Below are 25,488 nucleotides of genomic sequence, written 5' to 3'. Positions count from 1 at the left end.
AATAAAAGGCTTATAAAATGAAGTTAAGATTGGACGACTTCAAAGGATCTGAAAGTTAAAACGAAAGGAAAATACAAACTATACAATATTTTTGTACGTTACGTTACAGAATGCAGCCATTGTGTATTGATGAAGAACAGCGACAGAAGACTATCAGGGGGTGGGTAACAGCTGCACACTGGAAAATCGCTTGTTTGCTCACCATGGCTGTCTTGCTGGTCCTGTTATTGATAGTTATTACGCTTTATGTATCAGGAAAAGGCTATGCGGGGCACAGAAAGGTAAGACATAGGTTTGAAGAAGGATGTTTATGTGCAGTTATGGTGAAAGACGATTAGGGAAAAAAAGATAAAAGATCCTTACATGCAATCTTCTTTCGTGGATAATATATATTACATTTATCATATTCCTCATTCAGTATGTGCGCTATTATTGATCAATTTAGCGGGTCGTATTTCACTGTGCGGCCTGCTTCGAAGGGGTTATAGCTCCAAGCAGAAAAACTCGGTCCGTAACTTAACTCGGGTAGTAAGAGGCATTTCTAGATGTATGAAAAACAAATTCCTGGAGTTTGACTGGTAATCAGCCTTCTCATATATCTCATAGATGGACTCAATGTACAAAGCCTTTGAAGCATTGTCCAAACGTCTTGACTCATTGGACGTAAATATCGGAAGAACACTAGATTTAGTAAATGTCCGTGTTAAGAACACATCTCAGAGGACAACTGCTTTGGAAATGCAAGGTATGCATTGAGTCGTGTATAAACGTGTGCATTTCCACTCTTGTTTTAATTACTCAACTTAATGTCTTTGAAGAAACTGAAGACAGTGAACAAAACCATCGGAAGCCTTTTCTAAAAGGTTTGATGGTTGAATTTCACAATTTTTCTTTGTACAACCTACGTGTGTAATCAGCCATTTTAGCTCTTTTTTTTGTTGCGATGATCTACAGATAACCAGGAATCAATGTTCAAAGCCATTGAAGCTTTGTCCAAACACTTCGACTTCCTGGACACAAATGTGGAAAGAAAACTGGATTTAGTAAACATGAATGTTATGAACATGTCTGAAAGGACGACTACTTTGGAAATGAAAGGTATGCATATTTACATTGATTTTCAACTTGGGTTGGATTGCTTTTGCTTTAATGCGGTTTGTAATTGGTCTATGAAGGAAACTTGGGCCTCTCTCTCAACCAAAGGGATGAAAAACAAGTCTGACCCAATGATGAACATTCCTCCCACTTGTGGCTGTTGACGTTGAGTCACCAATCCTCCCTTATGACATCAATTTCCTACACAGTTAAACCTGTATTAGGTGGTCACCCACGAAGAATGGCTGGGGGTGGCCGCGTAAGACAGGTTTCACAGAAAAGAGGTCATATAAAAACGATGCGAAACGCCAATTTCAAGAGCAAAATTTTACCAATAGGCAAGTGGAAAGTACGCATCTAACGCATGTTCAAGGAAGTAATGTAACACAATCCGATCGCATCTAACCTTTGCTTGCGAATGACTCGGTGATCTTTGGCTGCATTTCTTCGAATGTACTCCACACAAACCTTCTATCAACACACACGGGGAACCTCCCGAGAAATTCAGTATTGTTTTCTGAAAGTAGACTTTTAAAAGTGTAAAAGGTTTATTTGACAGTTTGATTTAATTTCATTTAAATATACTTGCGTTTCAAAATCTCAGTTCATGGAAAATCCCAGATATCTTTTCCTTCCGTCGATAACCTTCAATACCACTTTGTAAATTATGTGAAATTACAATCACGTAGCTAGGGCATTGTAACTTGGAAATGATACTTGGAAACAGCGGTAATCTCATTATGAAATTCATTTTGATTCCGTGAGAATCGAAATTTGTTTGAAAAACTTTCTTTTTTGACATTTCGAAATCACACCATGAATCAATATGTTTTTTGTCCCACACATTTATTATTGAAAGATCTTTGTTTATGTCTTTTAATCTCTTCAGGAAGACTGGCTCTAATAAACAAAACATTCGAGGCGTGGTACACAAGTCCTCACTCGTTTAACAAAAGTGTCGTAAGGAAACTGGATGTCGTGATTAAGTCAATCGAAGAGCTCTCTTTGCAATTTAAGAACACGTCTGAAACGATAAAGGCATTGGCTATGAAAGGAATGCATCTTTAAAACAATTTTCACTTTCTTGTTGTAAGCAATGTAGGATTGCTTGATTTTGCTTTACCTTCCTATGGAAACTCGCATCACCCTAGCTAGCCTATCAACTATTGTGATGTTAAAATAATCATGGTACAATCAGAGACGGGAAACTTAACAAACTTTCTCAAGAGATTTATTACTTTCTTTATTAATCTATTCTCTTGACATTTTTAGATCCATGCGTCTTTGTATTTACATGTATCGATCTATCAGTCAGGAAAATTTGTCCTCTGTTACTTGAATATTAATTGCTGGCGCGACAAATAACTTAGTAAGTTGTACAGCGCTCATAACTAATTATTTGAGCATCGAGAAAAATTTTTCCGCTTCTTTCAGCGGCGAATTGGGTGGTGATACTAAGCTTTTCACGCTTGAAACAGAATTTTGTTTGTTGTTTTATGAGTAATTGTTGTTGTAAATGTAAGCTTCTAGAAATCTCCAGATACTGACATGCGTATCATAGAACTTTCTGGAACATTTCATCAAGTCACGGAGTTATCATGTAGTACTACTAAAATAGTTCTTTTGTGAGCTTCTGGAATATTCCAGAACGTTTTATGGATGTAACTATATTGAGTAGTAGAGTTAGTTGTTGTTGATGTCGTCGGAGTGATGACTCTTTGGAAGGCTACATCATGAGAGAGAGCTACAGAGGAAGATTGCTAATTTCAAGAAACGTTGGGGAAAACCGTGAGTTTGGGTTAGTGGTGACCTAAGATGCAGACTTTAGTGGGCTTAATTAAGTTTTTTAACGATAAGTATTGTACTGTCTTTAGGAGATACTCTGTACTCTTTGTGTAACGAAGAAGTTGAGTTTGTAGGATTGCAGTGTTTTTCTGTCGGTTAGATTAGACCGTCACATTGGGGTTGCATATTATGCTCATACCAAAAAAACAACAACATTTCTTGGAAAGCTGTTGTCGTAATCAGACACTCGCTTGACCATCGGTTTGAAAAAGGTATAAGGTGACAGTTCTCTTGAAAACTGTTAACAGTAATCTATAGAACTATAACCTTTTGTAACTGAGCTACCCTAGTGAACTGTATCAAATCAGTAGTTGCGCTAGAAAAAATTAAAGCTAAAGACGTGAGCAGGACTTTTTTCAAAGAGGTTTCGAAAGCAGCGTTGACAAATAAAAAAACTGAGTAATTCTTCAGTTGCAGGATACGCTCTGGAATTTCCGCGAAAAGGAACCAGTGATTAGGTCATCATCACACGTAGTATGCCAAACTTGTCGGCTGTGAGGGTTTGTCTGTGGATGAAAACCGCTGATACTGGAAATGAAGGAACACTCCTGAGCTATGCTGTATCTGGAGGAAGCAACGAACTTCTCCTGGTTGACTATAGAAATTTTGACGTTTTCATCAACAACCATCCAATTCGTTTGGACCTCTTTTATGGAATCTTTTCCAAAATGACTTGACGTTCGGAATTCCTTCAAAAATTGGGATGTATGCTGATGACCATCAGTTCTACGAAATCAACAAGGATATCAATACTATACAAACAAAACTACAGGATACTGCACAAAGAGCTACAAATTGGTACGATACGAACTTTCTCAAAGGGAACTTTGATAAATATGGATCAATGATATTGAAAGGAGGTAGACTAAATGATGAACAGTTAGAGCTAAATGTTAACGGAACAGCCATTAAATCATATAATTCTATTATTTTATTGGGTGTAAATATTGGTGATAATTTAAATTTTTCTGATCACATAAGTAACATCTGTAAAAAAAGCAGTCAAAGGGTGGGTGTAATTAATAGATTAAGGAAGTTAATCCCAGCCAAGGCTAAATTACAACTTTTTAAGGCTGCTATTCTGCCTTATTTAACTTACTGTAGTATTTTATGGAATTGTTGCAAAGCTAGTGATTCTAGAAAATTAGAGAGGGTACAAGAACGGGCCCTTAAAGCTGTTTATTGTGATAGCATATCATCATATAGCGACCTCCTTAAGAGGGCTAATTTAAAAACCTTACGTAATAGGCGATTACATGACATAGCTGTGTCAATGTTTAAAGTTAAAAATGATCTGTTATTAATAACAACAAATATAATTTAAGAAACAATGATTTCATTATCCCTAGAGTTAGTACTACGCGCTATGGTAAGCACTCTCTTAGGTACTTAGGTCCAGTAATCTGGTCTAAGTTAGATGGAAAAATAAGAGCACTAAGAACGCTGCAAGAATTTAAAAACGCTTTACATAAAGTAGATATACAAAGTTTAATCTCTTCGAATAATTGCAAGAACTGTATTTTATGTAAATCTTAAATATTTTAAATATGATCAAGATCATATTATTGTAATTATTATTATCTTATTATCTCATTATATTAAGGTTATTATCTTATTATACAGGGTAGGGTATTATAAACATGGGGTCTACTATTTCGGGGTAGAGTAGTTTTATATGGGAAGAGCTCTTTTATCATATTCAAATAAATTAACAATGCATAGTTTTATATAGATTAGATTAGTTTAGTTTAGGTGTCCTTACTTAGTGGGAAACTGCTATCTTATATGACACGTAAATAAAGTTTATTATTATTATTATTATTAACCATAGGAGGTTTGAGTATTTCATCTGAAGTTTTGTCCTGTTATTAATCACAATAGTTGTTTTGATTTAATTTTGCTATAAGCTTTAAGATACTCAAAGTATACTTGTCGCGTTTTGCTGCTAATTTTAGTGGTCATACTTCTGTATCCGCCAATGATGGAAAGTGGCATCATATCTGCCTCACATGGGAGAATACCGCTGGATCATGGAAATTGTTTCGAGATGGTTCGGTTGCCGCTTCTGGTAAAAATCTCCAAACAGGTAAATTCTTCTTTTAGTAATGGTCCGTACAATAGCATTAAATGTTTAGTGTGCGTAACTGCTAATACGAGGCGGCCGAAATGACAAAACCGCCAGGATTCCACAAAATTCGAAGATTGCTTTGGATAAAAGAAGTACGAAGTACACGTAGATTTAAAAGTAGTTATAGATAGACGCAGATAGACATATTCCATACAAAAAAAAGCTTAAACATGTTTTAAAGCTGTTTCACGAAACACGGTCAGGTAAAAGGTTGTTTTCTTTAAACCAATATTTTCTGTTGACTGTTGAATGTTGTCAACTACGTGAAACCTATGGTAAATTCAGTTTTTCTGTTCTCTGTTTCTGATTTTCATTCAGAAAAACCCGGTTTGCATTTACATTTTAACGGACACTGTGAAGGAATCTCCCTGAGAGGAAACTGCGTAAAATTATCACGGACACTAACCACAAATACTTGCGTTGTGAAGTAAACTGCCTTGTGAGGAGAAAAAACGACTACTGAAAAATTCCCTCCTGTGGGCTCTATATGTGATTTGCAAGTAACGCTGAGAAAAACCACCCTAAGAAGCTGAAAAGGCGAAAAAGACTAAGGATACTCGAGAAACCGAGAAATGCGCAAAACAAGGAAAATATATCAGACAAACTCTGACGAGGTAATGATCACTGATGCCAAAAAAGAAATATTTGAAAAACATGCAAAAACCTTGACAAAAATGCACGTAACTGTGATGGTAAAATTACTTGATAACCGATTATGAAATTTATCACTTAAATGTCACAATGTACGTCATGTTAGTCACTTAAGGATAAAGTGCGTAGTTCCCAAAAAGTAATGCGGAAGTTGGAAGAAACAGAGCGAAATGACTCACTTATTCGGTAAATTATTGATTAAGAAAACTGAAAAAAAGGAAAGAATGTACTCACTTTCCAGTCTTTTTATCATTTCCTCCAGATGTTTTCTTAATCAAAGCAAAAGATATAGTTGAATCTTTTTTAACTGGTGAATTTATCTTTTTCCTTAATTTCTTGTTAATGTCCCCTTAGGTTACGTGATTCGTGCAAATGGAGCCCTGGTACTAGGGCAGTAGCAAGACTAAAAGGGAGGAAGTTTTTATGCCAATCAATCTTTCATCGGTGAAATGACAGGTGTCAACATCTGGGATCACGTTCTAAAAGACCGAGAAATCGCACCCATGTCAAAGTCGTGCCTGACAGGAGTGAGCAACATGTTTCAGTGGGTAATTTAGTGTTAACAACTGGGTTGAAAACGTAAATTAGCCACCGTAAAGGATAAAAAAGCTGACGTTTCGAGCGTTAGCCCTTTGTTTGCTCCGACTAAGGGCTAACGCTCGAAACGTCAGCTTTTTTACCCTTTACGGCGGCTAATTTACGTTTTCAACCCAAATCTTAACACTAAATTACCTGCTATACTCTCCCACCGACGCAGCACCACAGTTTCTTTAGAAACGTACCCCTTTATTCATTTATCATGTTTCAGTGGCCGAGTTCAAAGCTCACATCAAGGGCTCAGTGAAGATAATTAAGCCATCGTGCTGAAGTGAAAACATCCATGACGTGATTTGTAAGCATTGAGAAGGATGTTACATTAAAGATAAATTTTGACAGCTCCGCCGCCGGCCGCCGCTTGATAATCTGATGCGTGCCCGTATCTTTCCTTGACCATCCTACCAATGCTGAGACCAATCTTTTTCGGTCGATGCAATTTTAAAATTGAGTGCGGAAAACAACTCGGAAATGTCTTGATTTGGTTTTCCTATCAAGTGATGAGATGTAAAACTAAAATCATCCTTACCTTAGACACTTGTGTTTTCTCGTGCCTTAAACAATTTGCCAGTTTTACCGTCTCCTTTCATGTTCGTGTCGGTTTTTCAATATCATACTTGTTCTCACTGGTTAAAAACTTGTAAAGTTGCAAATTGCAAACTACCGAAAGCATGATAAAGATATTGCTCACTCCCCCTCTTTGGCCTTGTTTGCTGAGTTCCCTCGGATAAAATAACAAATAACTTGCTCAATTTTTGCTGTAGAAATGAAATTACTAAGATTGTGATTCTCTGTAAGATACTTCAATGATTTTGAATTTAATCACGCAACAAAGCACCATTATCTTTGCATACATCAAAGACAGCAATAGTATGGAGGTTAAAACATGTAGCTTGTCACGTACGGTAAACTTCACAAAACAGTTAAGGCAAACGTAATTTGTTGACACGCAATCTCCTACAGCTTTTGCAAGGTGCTTGGTTGCTACGCACTAGACACAAAAATGACGAGATATTCAATTCAGTTTCATGTCTGCACGTGATTCAACTTTTTCCCGGAATGGTCCAATTCATCACGTGATATCGGTATGGTTTCTCGAAATGGTTCGATGATGAAAGACATAAACAACTGCAGCAGCTAGAATTCGGGGATAAATTCCATTTTGAACTAAAGATCAGCGGTTGAATCTTGACCTTGCGCGTGAAAGCTTGTAATTATTTTGTCTTTTTACTCCGGAACCAGTAACTCAGGTTAGTTTTGAATATTCCTTGCGTTATTTGCGAAATATTTAATTACGTTGGCTTTGCTGTTCTTGATTGACGGTTAAATCGTTTGCAATGCCATGCAGGGCCTCTCATCGCGTTTAGCGCGCGTAGGCTTGTTGAGAAGAACAAAAACCTAAAAGAGCTTGGATTAAACTGTCTATGTTTCGAATATTTTTGCAGATTTTCGGCATAGTCGGAGTTTCGAATTCTTTTAAGTTATCTCCTGAGCCAGGTGCAGTTCGCGGTAATGACTAAAGATTTCGCTTTTCTGTTTAGTGTAACAGTCATATGCGTTCCCCCCCCTAAAAAACCTTAATTTTATATAGTACATAAGTATATATCATCTGTTTTAATTCGGAGTAGTTTTATGTATGATTCCATCGTAACTCCAAAACAACACGCGTAACAAGGGAACTATTCGCAAAAACAGGAAGTTAGTATCGCATTCAGTTGTCTAGCTCTATGTCATCAAACATAATCAAAAGCATTAGAGTTTTTGGCAGAATGACTTGCCAATAAAAATAAAATTTTAGCCAACTTGGATCGTCTGTGATAAGTGACTCAAACGTCTGTATTACCAATATAAAGTTGGCGAGTGCTGTGTCAGTATAAAGGGCTCTTGGCCGCACAGTGTCGGTGATTTGATACGTTAATCTTTTACAACACAATCTTTAGAATGACTAATTCCGTTTCACATCAACTTTCGACCAGATGAAATTACTAAGATTGTGATTCTCAGTAAGATACTTCAATGATTTTGAATTTAATCAAAGCACCATTATCTTTGCATACATCAAAGACAGCAATAGTATTAAGGTTAAAACATGTAGCTTGACACGTCGAAAACTAAAAAAGGAAAGAATGTGCTCACTTTCCAGTCTTTTTATCATTTCCTCCAGATGTTTTCTTTATCAAAGCAAAAGATTAAATCGCTTGCAATGCCATGCAGGGCCATGGTCCAATTCATCACGTGATATCGGTATGGTTTGTCGAAATGGTTCGATGATGAAATACATATGTAACCACTGCAGCTAGAATTCGGGGATAAATTCCATTTTGAACGCGAGATATACGGTTGAATCTTGACCTTGCACTTGAAAGCTTGTAATTATTTTGTCATTTCACTCCGGAACCAGTACCTCCGGTTAGTTTTGAATTTTCCTTGCGTTATTTGCAAAATATTTAATTAAGTTGGCTTTGCTGTCCTTGATTCGCAGTTAAATGTTTAAATGTTATGTTTTGTTATGTCGGAAATCGTGTGTTTACGTAATCAAAACATTTTAATGCGTATAGAATTGTTTAGTTGACCGGAAAGGGATAGGCATTGAATCTGTCATCGCTAGTAACTTAAGCCAATCAAAGAACACATTGTACAATTTGCTGTATCTTTTGTTCTAGAAATCGAAGAGTGTGTTGTAATCGTAATCGGGACATCGTGAGACACAAATATATCTGTTTAAAATTCTATCGTGAGTGGGTGATTTTAGCGCGAGTTTATCGGGAAAAACATTGTGTTGTCAGGCAATTATCTAATTCCCAACAGTTATGTTTTTTGAAACTCTGAAAAAACTGTCTTAATAGGGGAACTATTCGCAAAAACCGTATGTTAGTAACGCATTCGGTTGTCTAGCTCTTTTTTATTCGAATGCAATGAGCGGCATTAGAGGATTTTGGCGGAATGACTTGCCAATGAAGATTTTAACCAACTTGGATTGTCTGTGATACGTGACTCAAACTTCTGTATTACCAATATAAAGCTGGCGAGTGCCGTGTCAGTATAAAGGGCTGTTGGCCGCATAATGTCGGTAATTTGATACGTTAATCTTTTATAACACAGCCTACAGAATGACTAATTCCGTTTCACATCAACTTTCGATTGGAAGAAAAAAGAAAAAATCAGCGACGGCAACACCCTAGCCTGTGAACAGCCGCCCCCTGCACTAGAAAAAATAGCATCAATTCTCCAAGCCTGTCAACAAGTTATGCCGACATTCACCTGGGAGAATTTCGGATTTTGATCAATTTAACGTCTGCTTATGGTAGAAGTGAAGGGTTAAAACTCTTTGTGATAGTGGTGCACGACGTTTGCAATTGTCGTTTCGATTCTTGGATATAAAAACGGCAAATAGTGGAATTTGTTAAAAAAATGTTAACTTAATACTTTCATTTTCAAATGCAAAAATTACATACAGAACTCGAAATTTTTCACCAACCTGCGATCAGGAATCCTTTTTTGTTATATTTCCTTTTGGTATTGCGTACGTTTAATAAAACCAAGGTAAACATCTCGTTACGTTTCAGAATGCAACCATTGTTTATTGATGAAGAACAGCGACAGAAGACTAACAGGGGGTGGGTAAGAGCTACACACTGGAAGATCGCTTGTTTGCTCACCATGGCTGTCTTGCTGGTCCTGTTATTGATATTTGTTACGCTGTATGTATCGGGACAAAGGCTATGCGGGGCACAGAAAGGTATGACATACGTTTGAAGAAGGATGTTTATGTGAAGTTATGGTGAAGGACGATTAGGGAAAAAAAGATAAAAGACCCTTATATGTAATCTTCTTTCGTGGATAATATATATTACATTTATCATATTCCTCATTCAGTATGTGCGCTATTATTGATCAATTTAGTGGGTCGTATTTCACAGTGCGGCCTGCTTCGAAGGGGCTATAACTTCAAGCAGAAAAACTCAGTCGGTAACCTAACTCGGTTAGTAAGAGGTATTTCTAGATGTATGAAAAACAAATTTCTGGAGTTTGACTAGTAATCAGCCTTCTCATATATTTGTAATTTGGCTCCGCGATGCGCACCAGATGTGTCAAATCTGATCTTTCAATATCCAATGAAAATCAAGCAAAATTGATCTTGCCAAGAAGGTTAACTTACCTACACCACGACGCAATCATGGTCGTAGTTATGTTTACATACAAATCTGCAAATTACCTACGCTCAAAGACGTGGATATCGCATGAGGTGCATGATACGCCACATAAAAGCACAAAGAGAGATATCACTTACCATGGTTTCCTCAAAAACGTTCCTGTATTAGAGTTTTTGGTATCAGAGCGTTCGTGGAGGAAACCGTTTCGAGCAAGCGAGTGAAAGATTTACACGGCGATGTGAAATCACCCCTATGAAGTCGCAGAAAATATACATCTTATTTCTAACCGTATCTGGGGTCCATACTAAGAGTTATTTTCTATTATTGACTCATGGGCCGAGCGCAAAGCACGTGAGCCATCAGTCACAAAGGCGAAACCGAGGAACAGAACATAATGCGCGGATCGAAAGAACGAGATTTGTAATATATTTTTGCCTTATCTCCTCAGTGTGTCTTACCGAGAGAGGATAAAGTGGTTTCACCTGTTCTGTGAACGATTTTTATTCTCATAAAGAAGCTTTAAATGACGAAAGTAGAAAGCAATTCGAAACAAGTTAAATCCAGTCAAGAGCTCTTTTCATAGCACATCAGGAAGAAAACAAAATATTCAGACTCTTATTTTCCCACCTACGCGAAAGAGTAACTATGGTAAAATTAGCGAATCATTTTAGCCATTCTCTCCATTTAGATTTTAGCGGGTAGTCCTGGAAATTTACGCACCAAAAAATTGGCTTGTACTGCGCGCACATTATCTCAGAGACTATATCTTATCTCCATTCTCAATAGAAATGTTTGGGTCAGCATCTGTTACGCTGATCAACCACTCGTTGGTGACGCATAAGTTGGGAAGTTACCAAAATGTTGCGAAACAACTTCTCATTGCTGTTGGCAGTTCACAGTTGCATTAATCACCCCTTGCAGCTTCTTATGGAAAGGAATTTTTAAGCTTCTTGCGATTGAAACGTCTTGCCGATGACCTGCATTTTCTCTTCTTTGACTCACTTGGGCATTCCCGCGCCAATTAATGCGGTTCTCGCGCAAATATCATGCATCAGTCAATGCAACACATCCGCTACCAACCCCCCCCTCCCCCCTCCTTTGTCGTTAAAAAGGACAACGGTCTTGGAAATGCAAGGTATGTATATTTAGAACTTGTGGTGGTGTTTCTTTAATGAGGTTTTGATTGGTGAAAAGGTCATAGCTAGTGTGGAGGTCGTTGTTGTCATCTATATAGATGTGCCTACTCTAAGTTGGTAAACCAGCCTTCCTTGTTTTAAGAAATCAGTCAGATGTGTTAACTCGTCTTTGGGAAAACTGGATAATTTGACAAAACTTTACAGAAGTTTAATGTTTGCATTACAGCTGCTGGAGTATTTGGGCTGCAATAGGATGGGCTAGAATCCTCACCGGGAAACCCAGTTTGTCCTTTGTCTTTGGCACTTAAATGGGTAATCGCTTGTCTTAAAATCCTTTTCTATTTGTCATGATTGTCTACAGAAAAGATGGACTCAATGTACAAAGCTTTTGAAGCATTGTCCAAACGTCTTGACTCACTGGACGTAAATATGGGAAGAAAACTGGATTTAGTAAATGCATATGTTAAGAACGCATCTCAGAGGACAACTGCTTTGGAAATACAAGGTATGCACTTTAAGTCGTGTGTATGCGTGTGCATCTGCACTCTTATTTCACTGCTCATTTAACGTCTTTGAAGAAACTGAAGGCAGTGAAACGGAAGCCTTTTCTACAAGGTTTGATGGTGGAATTTCACAATTTTTCTTTGTACCCCCTAGGTGTGTGATCGGTCATTTTAGCTTTTTTTTGTCGCGATTATCTACAGATAACCAGGACTCAATCTTCAAAGCCATTGAAGCCTTTTCCAAACGCCTCAACTCCCTGGGCACCAATATGGAAAGAAAACTGGATTTAGTAAACGTGAATGTTATGAACATGTCTGAAAGGACGACTACTTTGGAAATTAAAGGTATGCATATTTACATTGATTTTCAACTTGGGTTGTATTGCTTTGCTTTACTGCGGTTTGTGATTGGTCTATGAAGGAAACTTGGGCCTCTCTCTCAAACAAGAAGATGCAAAACGAAAAACAGGTCTGACTCAATGATGAACATTTCTCCTACTTGTGGCTGTTCACGTTGAGTTACCAATCCTCCCTTGTGACATCATTTTCCTACACAGTTAAACCTGTATTAGGTGGTCACCTACGAAGAATGGCGGGGGGGGGGGGGGTGGGGGGCCACGTAAGACAGGTTCCACAGAAAAGAGGTCATATAAAAACGATGTAAAACGCCAATTTGAAGCGCGAAAATTTTACCAATATGCAAGTGGAAAGTACGCATCTAAAGTATGTTCAAGGATGTGATGTAACGCAATCCGATCGCATCTAACCTTTGCTTGCGAATGACTTAGTGATCTTTGGCTTCATTTCTTCGAATGTATTCCACACAAACCTTCTATCAACACCGACATTGTTTCCTGAAAGTAGACTTTCAAAAGTGTAAAAGATTTATTTGACAGTTCGATTTAATTTCATTTAAATATACTTGCGTGTCAAAATCTCAGTTCATGGAAAATCTGAGATATCTTTTCCTTACACAGATAACCTTCAATACCACTTTGTAAATTATATGAAAATTACAATCACGCAGGGCAGTGTAACTTGGAAATGATACTTGGAAACAGCGATAATCTCATTGTGAAATTCATTTTGATTCCGTAAGAATCGAAATTTGTTTGAAAAACTTTCTTTTTTGACATTTCGAATTCACACCATGAATCAATGTTTTTTGTCCTACACATTTATTATTGAAAGATCTTTGTGTATGTCTCAATTTCTTCAGGAAGACTGGCTCTCATTAACAAGACAATCGAGGCGTGGTACACAAGTCCTCACTCGTTTAACAAAAGTGTCGTTAGGAAACTGGATGTCGTGATTAAGTCAATCGAAGAGCTCTCTTTGAAATTTAAGAACACGTCTGAAACGATAAAGGCATTGGTTATGCCAGGTATGCATCTTTAAAATAATTTTCACTTGTGTGTTGTAAGCAATGTAGGAATGCTTGATTTTGCTTTACCTTCCTATGGAAACTCGCATCACCCTAGCTAGCCTATCAACTATTATGATGTAAAAATAATCATGGTACAATCAGAGAAGAAAGCGGCGTTGACAAATAAAAAAACTGAGTAATTCTTCAGTTGCAGGATACGCTCTACAATTTCCGCAGAGAGGAACCAGTGATTACGTCATCGTCACACGTGGCATGCCAAACCTGTCAGCTGTAACGGTTTGTCTGTGGATGAAAACCGCTGATACTAGAAATGAAGGAACACTCCTGAGCTATGCTGTATCTGGAGAAACTAACGAGCTTCTCCTGACTGACTATAGGCTATTTAGGATCTACATCAACCATGGGAGGTTTGAGTATCTCATCTGAAGTTTTGTCCTGTTATTAATCACAATAGTTGTTTTGATTTAATGTTGCTGTAAGCTTTAAGATACTCAAAGTACACTTCTCGCGTTTTGCTGCTAATTTTAGTGGTTCTACTTCTGTATCCGCCAATGATGGAAAGTGGCATCATATCTGCCTAACATGGTATACCACTGGATCATGGAAATTATTTCGAGATGGTTCGGTTGCCGCTCATGGTAAAAGTCTCCAAACAGGTAAATTCTTCTTTTAGTAATGGTCCCTACGATAGTATTTAATGTTTAGTGTGTGTAACTGCTAATACGAGGCGGCCGAAATGACAAAACCGCCAGGATTCCACAAGATTGATTTTAATAAACGAAGTACAAAGTTCACGTGGACTTAAAAGTAGTTATAGATAGACGAAGATAGACTTGTACTCCATAAAAAACAAAGCTTAAACATCTCTTAAAGCTGTTTCGTTAAACACGGTCAGTTAAAAGGTTGTTTTCTTCAGAGAAGCTACCTAAACCAATGTTTGCTGTTGACTGTTGAATGTTGTCAGCTACTTGAAACCTATGGTAAATTCAGTTTTTCAGTTCTCTGTTTCTGATTTCACTCCAAAAAACCCGGTTTGCATTTACATTTTAACGGACACTGTAAACGAATCTCCCTGAAAGGAAACTGCGTAAAATTGTCGCGGACACTAACCGCAAATAATTTCATTGTGAACTAAACTGCCTTGTGCGGAGAAGAAACGATTAGTGAAAAATTCCCTCCTGAATGCTCTATATGTGATTTGTAAGTAACGCTGAGAAAAACCACCCTAAGAAGCTGAAAAAGGCGAAAGAAGACTAAGGATACTAGAGAAACCGAGAAATGCGCAAAACAAGAAAAATATATCAGACAAACTCTGACAAGGTAATGATCACTGATGCCAAAAAAGAAATACTTGAAAAACATGCAAAAACCTTGACAAAAATGCACGTGACTGTGATGGTGAAATTACTTGATAAACGATTATGAAATTTATCACTTAAATGCTACAGTGTACGTTATGTTAGTCTCTTAAAGATAAAGTGCGTAGTTCCCAAAGAGTAATGCGTAGATTGGAACAAATAGAGCAACATGACTCACTTATTCGGTAAATTATTGATTAGGAAAATTAAAAAAAAGGAAAGAATGTACTCACTTTTCAGCTTTTTATCATTTCCTTCAGAGATCTTAATCTTAATCAAAGCAAAAGATAAAGTTGAATCTTTTTTAACTGGTGAATTTATCTTTTTCCTTAATTTCCTGTTAATGTCCCCACAGGTCACATGATTCGTGCAAATGGATCCCTGGTACTAGGGCAGGAGCAAGACTCAAAGGGGGGAAAGTTTGAAGCCCATCAATCTTTCATCGGTGAAATGACAGGTGTCAACATTTGGGATCACGTCATAAAAGACCCAGAAATCGCACGCATGTCAAAGTCGTGCCTGACAGGGGTGGGCAACGTGTTTCAGTGGCGCGAGTTCAAAGCTCACATCAAGGGCTCAGTGAAGATAATTAAGCCATCGTGCTGAAAACTCTTTGTTGATAATCTGATGTGTGCCCGCATCTTTTCTTTTTTTATCCTACCAATGAGTGTGGAAAGTAACTCGGGAATGTCTTGATTTGGTTTTCCTATCAACTGATGAGATGCAAAACAAAACCCATTCGCACCGTGAAGACGTGTTTTCTCGTGCCATAGACAGTTTGCCTGTTTTATCGTCTCCTTTTATGTTTGTGTCGGTTTTTTAATATCATTGTTGTTCTAGCTGGTTGAAAAGTTGCAAAGTTGCAAAATGCAAACTTCCGAACGCATGATAAAGATATTGCTCACTCCCTATTTGGCTATTTTGCCGACTTCCCTCGGATCAAATAACAAATAACTTGCTCAATTTTTGTTATGAAAATGAGCTTACTTAGACTTTGATTCTCTGCGAGATACTTTAATGATTTTGATTTTAATTACGCAATAAAGCACCATTATCATTGCATACACCAACGACAGCAATAGTATCGAGGTTAAAAATTTTGGCCCTTATTATGCGCATGCGTAAGGTAGCGCACGGTTATCCTTTTTAGTGTGGACCGAAGACATTTAAATCGTTCTTTTTTTTAATATTAATTGGAAACTTCTGGTGCGTTACGTTTGCATGTTTCGCCCTAATAACATGGATTAGCCTTTACATAGAGCTATTCTTTTTTTTGTGAAATTATATATATGAAAGCTCTATTAATCAAATGTTTTGAGCCTCTTTTTGTACATGATGCTATAATGCTACAATTTTGACATATTATTAACTATACTTATGATTTCCTTGTTAACATATTGTAAAGTTACACGTTTGTTGTTTCTGATTTATCAAAGACAGATTATTATTATTATTACTATTATTGTTATTATTATTATTATTATTATTATTATCATAATCATCATCTTTATTGTTGTTATTATTAAACATGTGCAGTCTGACTCATTCAATTCAAGGTGACCCCTACAGGTGCTAAAGTTCGGCACAATCTTATAAAATGAACTCGAATATGTTGGCTATTTCCTAAAAAATGGTGAGGCGGCCCTCAAAGGTTATCGATTATCTAATACCTTAATAATTTTGGAGGGTAGGAACATGTTTACCGTGGATATGACATTTCACGACGCCTATGTTCGCATCTAATTTATTTGAACAACGCTTGACTGTCGTAACGGGTTCGAAACACGATTCAAGTTTAAACTATAGGCCGTACTGAGGCTTTCTTATTGACTTAAAAATGATAACCAGTATACAGGATTGATTTGTGTTTATTGACGGGCAACAAAACTCATTCAGGTTTTTCGACAAAACTTTCTTCAGTGCAATTAATAAATCAAGAACTATGAATAAAAGTAAACGATAGATCGCCCACTGAAAACTTTATAATTAATGAACAACTCCAGTGAACGAATAGCTGTTTTGTTTGACATCATAAGAATGCGTTATTGTCGTCTCGAAAAAACTTAAAACTTGTTTAGTTGACATTTGTCAAAATACATTGTGATTAATAAATGTTCCCTTAGTTTATTTCATGACTCAGCCTTATTGAGGACTTCTTTCTGCAGCCATGTTCGCTTAAGAGTCGCTTGGTTTTTATCTTTTCTTGATATTTGTGGCTGCTTCTCAATACTTTTTTACAACTCATTGCTTCGTTCGGGCTTTTTTTGTGATGTTGTAGATTTAATGGCAGCAAAAAATGACCTACGATTCGAGATAAGGGAAGGTTCTATTATGAAAAGCCGGTCCGCGCTGCAAACGTTTGTCTAGTGCAAGATGAAATTGCATGCTTACTGCTGTACTGCGCTATAGGTCTACCTTGAAGGTATGCTGAATGGATGTCAGTGGTTTCATAGGTGTACCAAAGTGCAGTAGTTTTCAAAGAAGTTTTTCATAGCCTTTTTAACAATTAGACTGAGTTCCGAGTTTTCTCAATATGCAAATTGATCCACTGTGTTTCTGCTGGAGAGATAGTATTAAATAAAAAGGCTGGTCTTAACTGTTTTACTGTAGGGAAACAAGTATTTTTTGCACGTAACACACGTTGTTTTTGACACTGGCACACTTTTGGAGCAAATATACAAACAATCCTGTTCGTTTCTTTGTGACTAATTTGAAGCAAAAGACAGCTTTTACAGTTCTATCTTAATTCCACTTGGATTCAAACGATAAAACAGTTTGTGAATGTAGCCTGTGATAACTAATTTTAGGCCTCCCTCTTTTACCTCTGGCTCAGCAGATAATAAAAAGGTTATGAATTACAGATGTCAGATGTAAGTAAAAGCAGTCTTGTACAGGGAACCATCGCAACAAGAGTTCTGCTTGTTGGTGGATAACTGACAAAAACGTACAGTCGAACTGTATTAAGCAGCACTGTATGAAGCGGTCACCCCGTATCAAGTGGTCGGTTTTCAAAGTCCCGATAGTTTTGTTTGCCCCTTTGTATCATTTTCACCTCTATTAGGCGGTCACCCCATTTTGATATGAATAAATCGCACAGATTTCAACATGTGAATTTCCATCAAATATTTAGTTCTGTAAAACAAAGATAGATACAATTTAGGTACAATTTGCGACGACTTTTCGCGCATATTTGGGGCGTTCCAATAAAAGGCTTACAAAATGAAATTAAGATTAAACGACTTCAGAGAATCTAAAAGTTAAAACGAAAGGAAAATACAAAACTATACAATGTCTTGGTAATTGGGGGGTGGATCCTCGTGCAGAAAATAAAGTCGTAAAATCTGTTAACTCTACACTAACCTTATGGCCGGTGCTAACCACGTGTCGATTAACAGCAAAGTGACGATTAACAAACTACAAAAGATCAATTATAAAGGGGAGAGCAGGTATGAGTATCTTAGAAAAGTTTGGTTTACTGGCCAAATGATAAACTTTCCTCGCCACCTCAGTCCCCCCTTAAAACGCGACAGTTGACAAAGCACATTGTCTTCTACAACTTTTTCTTCTTCGATTCTGAATATTCCTTTGTTTGCCTCAGGAGTTTTGCTAACCAAATAAGGATATCCACCTTAACACGACAGATCTTATGACTAAATATCCAAGTGGTTACGCCACTTCACTGGTTACGCATTCTCGTAAAATTTGTGTTAAGAGATGATCGCTTACCTCATGTAGCTTGACACGTACTGTAAACTTCACAAAAAATAGGCAGTCGATGACTGCATATAGCTTACTGCACCTGTTATTACTTAGAATACCATACTTAACCGCCCTAAAACGACATTAGAAATTACTCACAACTCAAGATATAGTGCAACCAAAAATGCAAGCTCCGCGATGAACGAAACAAATATATTATTAGTATAAATATAATATGCTGACACATTGACACCTGAACCACCCGTAACTGCCCCTACCTCCCTTACTAAGTAGAATTTTTGTCCCCAAACTTCCTCTATCGTTAGGAGATAAAAAAACCAATCAGAATCCTTCGTTCGCAAAAATATGTTGATGGCTTTAGGGGGTATTAAAGGGGCATTATTCTATGCGTTCACTCTAAATGATCAAATATTTGAAAATGAAACGGTCGACCTTCAAAATATTTAAGTCGGATTTTTCGTTCCTTTGCGATCGAGTTAGACCTTGTGGAACTCAGCATATAAAGTAGGAATGCTACAGAATACTCTGTTTGGAAAATAATGGACGTCAAGGTCCTAAAGGTGACAGAACAAACTCTCGAGTCAACGACACAACAGTTCTCTAAAGCGATGCGAATTGTGGCTGTAAACCGAATACCCAACTTTCGAAATTCAAGCAGGGCCTAGCGACAATTTGACGACTCCATTGGTCGGTAAATATTACGTGTTCAAAAAGTTTTGTTTAATAGAAGATTTTGCGTCAAATTGTAGTACTTTCAGAATTTTCATCATAACGCTTCGCAATTTCTTGCCGTGAAGTCAACGAAACAATGATCTAAGCATGCTGAATTTTACGGCGTGGGTTTTGTGCACGTAAGAAATTCGAACGTTTTCGCTTATAACAGCAAATCAAGAATTGTTTTGAATAAAACTGTCGTCTCGAAATATCTCTTGGTCATCATCGGCAGAAATATTAGACAAGATGGCGGCCGCGCTTGCGAATTTCGTCCACAATGGCGTCCAAATAATATAAGAAACTATGGAAATTTGTAAAATTTCTAAAATACAACAATCAGGAGCTCATGGTCCCGTCTGCTCTCGATCGAGACAGTATTCATCAAATCTCACAGGGACTCGATAAATAAAAACCACTTACTTCCCGAGCCAGTTTTTTTGTCATTGATCATTGACCTAGGTCGCCATACAGTTCTTCAAAATCCGTCGTTCTTTATCCCAAACACTCGCCTATTACAGGGAAGTGCATCAATAAAGTAAACTGCTCTCGATCGAATTGACTGCTACAGAGTTCGAAGCGTCCAAATATTCTGTAAAATTGCCATTTCCTCCCATCAAAAAACTTCCCAACGCGCCAGAATATCCCCTATTTTCCATGTTGAGTAAGTGACGAGACGCCATGTTGAAAACTATGACTGAAATAGTTAAACACGAGCAACGCTGATCTTCGAATCGTCAGCCCTATTTGTTTATGATCTTGCAGGGAAATAAATTAGTTCTCAGGTCTTTTTCGGAATAAAAATATGCCAGGCATTGAATGCAAATTCAGTGGTCTTAGCGCGAAAATTAAATTAAAGCAAATCAAAATTCGGACATCATGTCAACGCTCTGCCTCGAAAAATCCCAAAGATTTACTTGCAGGTCTTCTTTTCTTTTTCTTTTCATCAAATAGAGGATCTGCGGTGCTCAAATTGTATAACTCATGGTACGAAACACTCTTCTTTGCAGATCGAGCCGTGATCGCCGCCATATTGAATTCTCTTGATACTCTATTGTTCCGGAGTGTAATACGATATACCGCTGATAATTGTCAGCGGGCTCGAAATGTCCTTGATTTCTGGCGATGTTTTCCTCTTGCTTCCTATTTATAGATACCATGAAACTTGAGATTTTCTCACACACGAAAAAAAATATGCATAATTCACTTTGAAATTTGATCCACATGCTATTTGCACACATGTTGGAGAAGACCGAACTGAATTCCGAGCATTATCCGCAGGTTTCCATTGTTATGGACATACGGAAGGACTTACACTCTGGATAGCATAGTATCTACGACTTCACAGAAGTCCGTAGATTCAAAAAGGAGTTAAGATCGGGGAATATCGGATCAAAATCGGCAGAGTTCATTGTGGGCTCGATTCTGTTATTACACTCACTTACTCAGAAAGACACCATAGCAGTTTACGCCTCTTTAAGCAGTAAGCTACAAAAACCAATAAAGCATTACGTCATTTGTTGACACTCAATCTCTTACCGCTTTTGCAAGGTGTCTAGGTGTTACGCACTAGACACAATCAAAGTGCTCTGTGAGCAAACTCGTGAATTGACAGATGACTTATCTAATTTTTTGGATTATGTTTAAGGTTATCTGGTTTAGGGAATTTTGTGGTTGATTGTCATATTTAGAGTACGAGGAGTAGTTCAGTTCAGTTCAGTAACGTTGGGATAAGAAGGCATTACAATTGAAATGATCATGCTATTACATTTGACAAGGGAGAATGATGTCATGTATTGTAAACATTTATTTTTTTTTTAGAGGGCACAGTAACGAATCCTGCAATCTGATTGGTTCTTTACCCGGTTGGTATTTTCCTATCTCTACCCACGGGCCACGGTAACGCTTTCGTGAGTCGCCGAGTACATCCCAACTTTCGTTGCCATTTTTCATAAATATATCTCGTTTTTCCGGCTGTGCAGTATTTTTAAGCAAACACATCGGTCACAACCTCAAGCCAATAAATAATTTATGAATCCTCTGTTTTCTCTGACTCAAATCACTTTGGTCGACAGAAAAATATTGGTTTCAGAATGGATTTGTATAAGCAATGGTGTCAATTACGTTGGTTGACAAGCGGCCTAAGAACCGTCTGCAGTTAATTTTAATCGTTCACAAAAAGTACATACTAAGTTAAAACGTGAAGTATTTGGTTACAGTTAAACTAAACGATGTAACTTTTATTAATTTAATATCTGAATTTTCTCAAACAATTTGTTCGCAGTAAAAGAGCGAGTGAAGTTTTAATTTAAGTTCTACAACTAATTCATGCTCTCGGTGAGTCTTTCCGAGTCCGTTCAATTTGGACATTTGTACCGTAAATTGCACAATAGAAATTGAAGGAGTTCAATGAGAAAAGGCCGCATTAAATCCCCGTTTGTTTCGTTGGAGTGTGCCATTCGAATGTAGTTTTTGTGGAGGAAAGATCAGATTTACACACGCCATCGCAGCAAACAAACGAACAAACTCACAACTTCAAAATAAAAAAAATTGAATTTACTCGCATTTACTTTCCTCGCCGTTTACTTAATGAACAGAGGTAAATCTTCGTTCATGAATGAATCGTCGATAAGAGTGAATAATACTTTCCGTTAGATCATTGACCGTTTTTGAAGAAAACGTTGTCGTGACAGTCCAAGCCAAACTAGTTCCGTTGTTTTTCAAATGTTCTTGCGCTTTTTTATTTCTTATACGCTCCCTAATTGACAGGTGTCAGATTATGACAGATACTTGTAAAAATAATGTTTCAAAGTTTGTTTGGAAGCCTTTTAAATCACCTTTACCGTTACGGAAATGAAAATGTTTCGGTGAGGCATCTCTCTTTAATTTGTATCACCTCTATTTTAACTACCATTTACTCGCTCAAAAATTGTTCAGTTTATGAAATATCTTATACAGCCCTAAATCATTCGGGTTCTTTCGGAAAGAATTTCGTCATGTTAAAAAAAAAAAGTTATTTACCGGCTAAGGGTCGGTCCGTATGGTGAAAAACTGTGACCTCGGTCTTGAAATGTTTTTCACCATACGGACCTCCCAGCCGGCAAATAACATACATTTATCATTTGTGTTTCTGTTTCAAAAGAAAAGGTTGGAAGTAAATGTGGTTGAAAAGTGAAATTTACTGTCTATCATTGTAAATATTGGAAAATCAAGGCAATACTGTCTTAACGAGAAAAAATTAATCAAATGAGATAAACGGGAACGAGTTTTGAGTGACATAACTAAGCCAAGACTGCCACCGTCATTTTGGATTTCCACCTGGGTAGATTTTGGTCACGTGCTAGGCAACGTATAATCAAGAACAAGATAGAATTTCATTTCAGGCCTATATATCCATTTTGTGGTGTATGAGTTTCGCATTTTGGTACGTAATATCTATTTAGAATCTTCAAAATGTCTTGAAACTTAAAAGAAAATTGTTCTTTAAAAATTCACTGGAAATCGGTAGCTACAATTGTTTGTTTAGGTGTTATTTGATTTTCGTGTTAACCTGTAATTTCGTCAGTCGCCGGCACCTTTTGTTGCTTCACACAGGAAAAACACATGACACGAAATTTAATGATCGATTTTGTCCCCAATCTCACGCCATAACAGAAAAAGCTTTTGAACACCTGTAAAACTCCGAGCGCTTCGGAGTAAGTGATATTTTTGATGAATCTTTGGATTGTTTTCAAGTTCAAGGATTGTAAATTACAATTTTATGGAAAACGAAGGTTGTTCTCTTATTTCAGTGTGAATCCTCGCACGCCTGCCAGTCGCTAGCGCCGCTTGTTGAAACTAAAACGAAAAAAAAAATAAACTCTTCTAAGATTATCATTGGCTTCTTTTTCACCTCACCACTGTTCTTAGCAACAAAGGTCGCCATTTCGTTTGTTTATTACTCGCCAAAAACTATCAAATGCACTTAAAAGCCTAAAATTGAAAAAAAGTTTACAGGAATCGACCAATCGAGCGAGCGAGTGCCATTCTCCACATCATATCTGCAACTCGCTCTTGCGCATGCGCGCAAATAACGAGTTAAAAATGACGAAATATTCATTTCAGTTTTCATATCTGCACGTGATTCAACTCTTTTCCTGAATGGTCCAGTCCTAAGAAAACATCCATCACGTGATATCGGTTTCTCGAAATGGTTCGATGATGAAAGACATATACAACCGCTGCAGCTAGAATTTGGGGATAAATTCCATTTTGAACACGAGATGTGCGGTTGAATCTTGACCTTGCACGTGAAAACTTGTAATTATTTTGTCATTTCACTCCAGAATCAATACCTCAGGTTGGTTTTGAATTTTCCTTGCGTTATTTGCAAAATATTTAATTAAGTTGGCTTTGCTGTCCTTGATTCGCAGTTAAATGTTTAATATTATGTTTTGTTATGTTTTTTGCAACTCTGAAAAAACTGTCTTACTAGGAGAACTATTCGCAAAAACAGTATGTTAGTATCGCATTCAGTTGTCTAACTTTTTTAAAATCGAATCCAATGAGCGGCATTAGAGGATTTTGGCGGAATGACTTGCCGATGAAGATTTTAGCCAACTTGGATCGTCTGTGATACGTGACTCAAACTTCTCTATTACCAATATAAAGCAGGCGAGTGCTGTGTCAGTATTAAGGACTGTTGGCCGCACAGTGTTGGTAATTTGATACGTTAATCTTTTATAACACAGCCAAAAGAATGACTGGTTCCGTTTCACATCAACTTTCGAACAGAAGAAAAAAGAAAAACATCAGCGAAAACAACACCTTAGCCTGTGAACAGCCGCCCCCTGCACTAGAAAAAATAGTATTAATTCTCCAAGCCTGTCAACAAGTTTTGCCGACATTCACCTGGGAGAATTTCGGATTTTGATCAATTTAATGCCTGCTTATGTTAGGAGTGAAGAGTTAAAACTCTTTGTGAAAGTGGTGCACGATGTTTGTAATTGTTGTTTCGATTCTTGGATATACAAACGGCAAATGTTGTTGTAAATACTGAAATTTGTATAAAAAAATGTTGACTTAATACTTTCATTTTCAAATGTGAAAACTACATAGAGAACTCGAATTTTTTCACCAACTGCGATCAGGAATCCTTTTTTGTTGTATTTCCTTTTGGTATTGCGTACGTTTAATAAAACCAAGGTAAACATCCCGTTACGTTTCAGAATGGAACCATTGTGCATTGATGAAGAACAGCGACAGAAGACTAACAGGGGGTGGGTAACAGCTGCGCACTGGAAGATCGCTTGTTTGCTCACCATGACTGTCTTGCTGGTCCTGTTATTGATATTTATCACGCTGTATGTTTCAGGACAAAGGCTATGCGGGGCACAGAAAGGTAAGACATACGTTTGAGGAAAGATGTTTATGTGCAGTTATGGTGAAGGACGATTAGGGAAAAAAAGATAAAAGACCCTTATATGTAATCTTCTTTCGTGGATAATATATATTACATTTATCATATTCCTCATTCAGTATGTGCGCTATTAGTGGTCAATTTAGCGGGTCGTATTTCACTGTGCAGCCTGCTTCGAAGGGGCTATAACTCCAAGCAGAAAAGCTCGGTCCGTACTGACCTTGGTTAGTAAGAGGTAATTCTAGATGTATGAAAAACAAATTTCTGGAGTTTGACTGGTAATCAGCCTTCTCATATATTGCTCAATTTGGCTCCGCGATGCGCACTAGATGTGTCAAATCTGATCTTTCAATATCCAATGAAAATCAAGCAGAGTGGTTCCTGCCAAGAAGGTTAACTTACCTACGCCACGACGCAATCATGGTCGTAGTTATGTTTACATACAAATCTGCAAATCACCTATGCTCTAAGACGTGGATATCGCATGTGGTGCATGATACGCCACATAACAGCACAAAGAGAGAGATCACTTACCATGGTTTCCTCACAAACGTTTCTTTATTAGAGTTTTTGGTATCAAAACGTTCGTCGACTAATAATCTCTTTCCGCTCTCTCAAATCACTTTGGTTGACAGAAAAATATTGGTTTCAGAATGAATTCGTATTAGCAATAGTGTCAATACGAGACAAGCGGCTTAAAACCCGTCTATAATTAATTTTAATCGTTCACAAAAAGTACCTAGAAAGTTAAAACACGAGGTATTTGGTTAAAGTTGAACTAATCGATGGAACTTTCATTCATTTAATA

General features: G+C 37.3%; 3 protein-coding genes and 1 pseudogene across 5 annotated transcripts in view; all 4 read left to right on the top strand.

Annotated features, from left to right (window-relative positions):
* Positions 1-16,000, top strand: part of LOC131794987 (neuronal pentraxin-1) — a 28,415-nt gene extending 12,415 nt beyond the window's left edge. Inside the window, exons 4-9 of the mRNA XM_066163882.1 lie at positions 11,965-12,108; positions 12,308-12,451; positions 13,326-13,490; positions 13,681-13,900; positions 14,022-14,149; positions 15,207-16,000. Of these exons, the coding sequence (XP_066019979.1) occupies positions 11,965-12,108; positions 12,308-12,451; positions 13,326-13,490; positions 13,681-13,900; positions 14,022-14,149; positions 15,207-15,457 (1,052 nt within the window). The 3' untranslated portion in view covers positions 15,458-16,000. The remainder of the gene's footprint in view (positions 1-11,964; positions 12,109-12,307; positions 12,452-13,325; positions 13,491-13,680; positions 13,901-14,021; positions 14,150-15,206) is intronic.
* LOC131774204 (neuronal pentraxin-2-like) lies at positions 3,336-6,586 on the top strand. Its single transcript, XM_059090215.2, is given in 4 exon segments — positions 3,336-3,551; positions 4,855-5,026; positions 6,074-6,267; positions 6,536-6,586. Coding segments are annotated over 4 exon segments (552 nt in total). The 5' UTR covers positions 3,336-3,416.
* LOC136279768 (uncharacterized) lies at positions 3,591-4,504 on the top strand (annotated as a pseudogene).
* Positions 7,378-25,488, top strand: part of LOC131780221 (C-reactive protein-like) — a 58,678-nt gene continuing 40,567 nt past the window's right edge. Inside the window, exons 1-3 of one of the 3 annotated variants that reach the window (XM_066163865.1) lie at positions 23,507-23,621; positions 24,490-24,540; positions 24,636-24,662. In XM_066163865.1, the coding sequence (XP_066019962.1) occupies positions 24,510-24,540; positions 24,636-24,662 (58 nt within the window). In that variant the 5' untranslated portion in view covers positions 23,507-23,621; positions 24,490-24,509. Of the gene's footprint in view, positions 7,564-9,879; positions 10,053-23,506; positions 23,622-24,489; positions 24,663-25,488 lie in introns of those variants that run through there. The other 2 variants (XM_066163866.1, XM_066163864.1) reach the window with 2 other exon arrangements.

Source organism: Pocillopora verrucosa, chromosome 3, assembly GCF_036669915.1.
Source record: "Pocillopora verrucosa isolate sample1 chromosome 3, ASM3666991v2, whole genome shotgun sequence".
NCBI lineage: Eukaryota > Metazoa > Cnidaria > Anthozoa > Scleractinia > Pocilloporidae > Pocillopora > Pocillopora verrucosa.
This window is presented reverse-complemented; position numbering and strand designations above follow the sequence as displayed.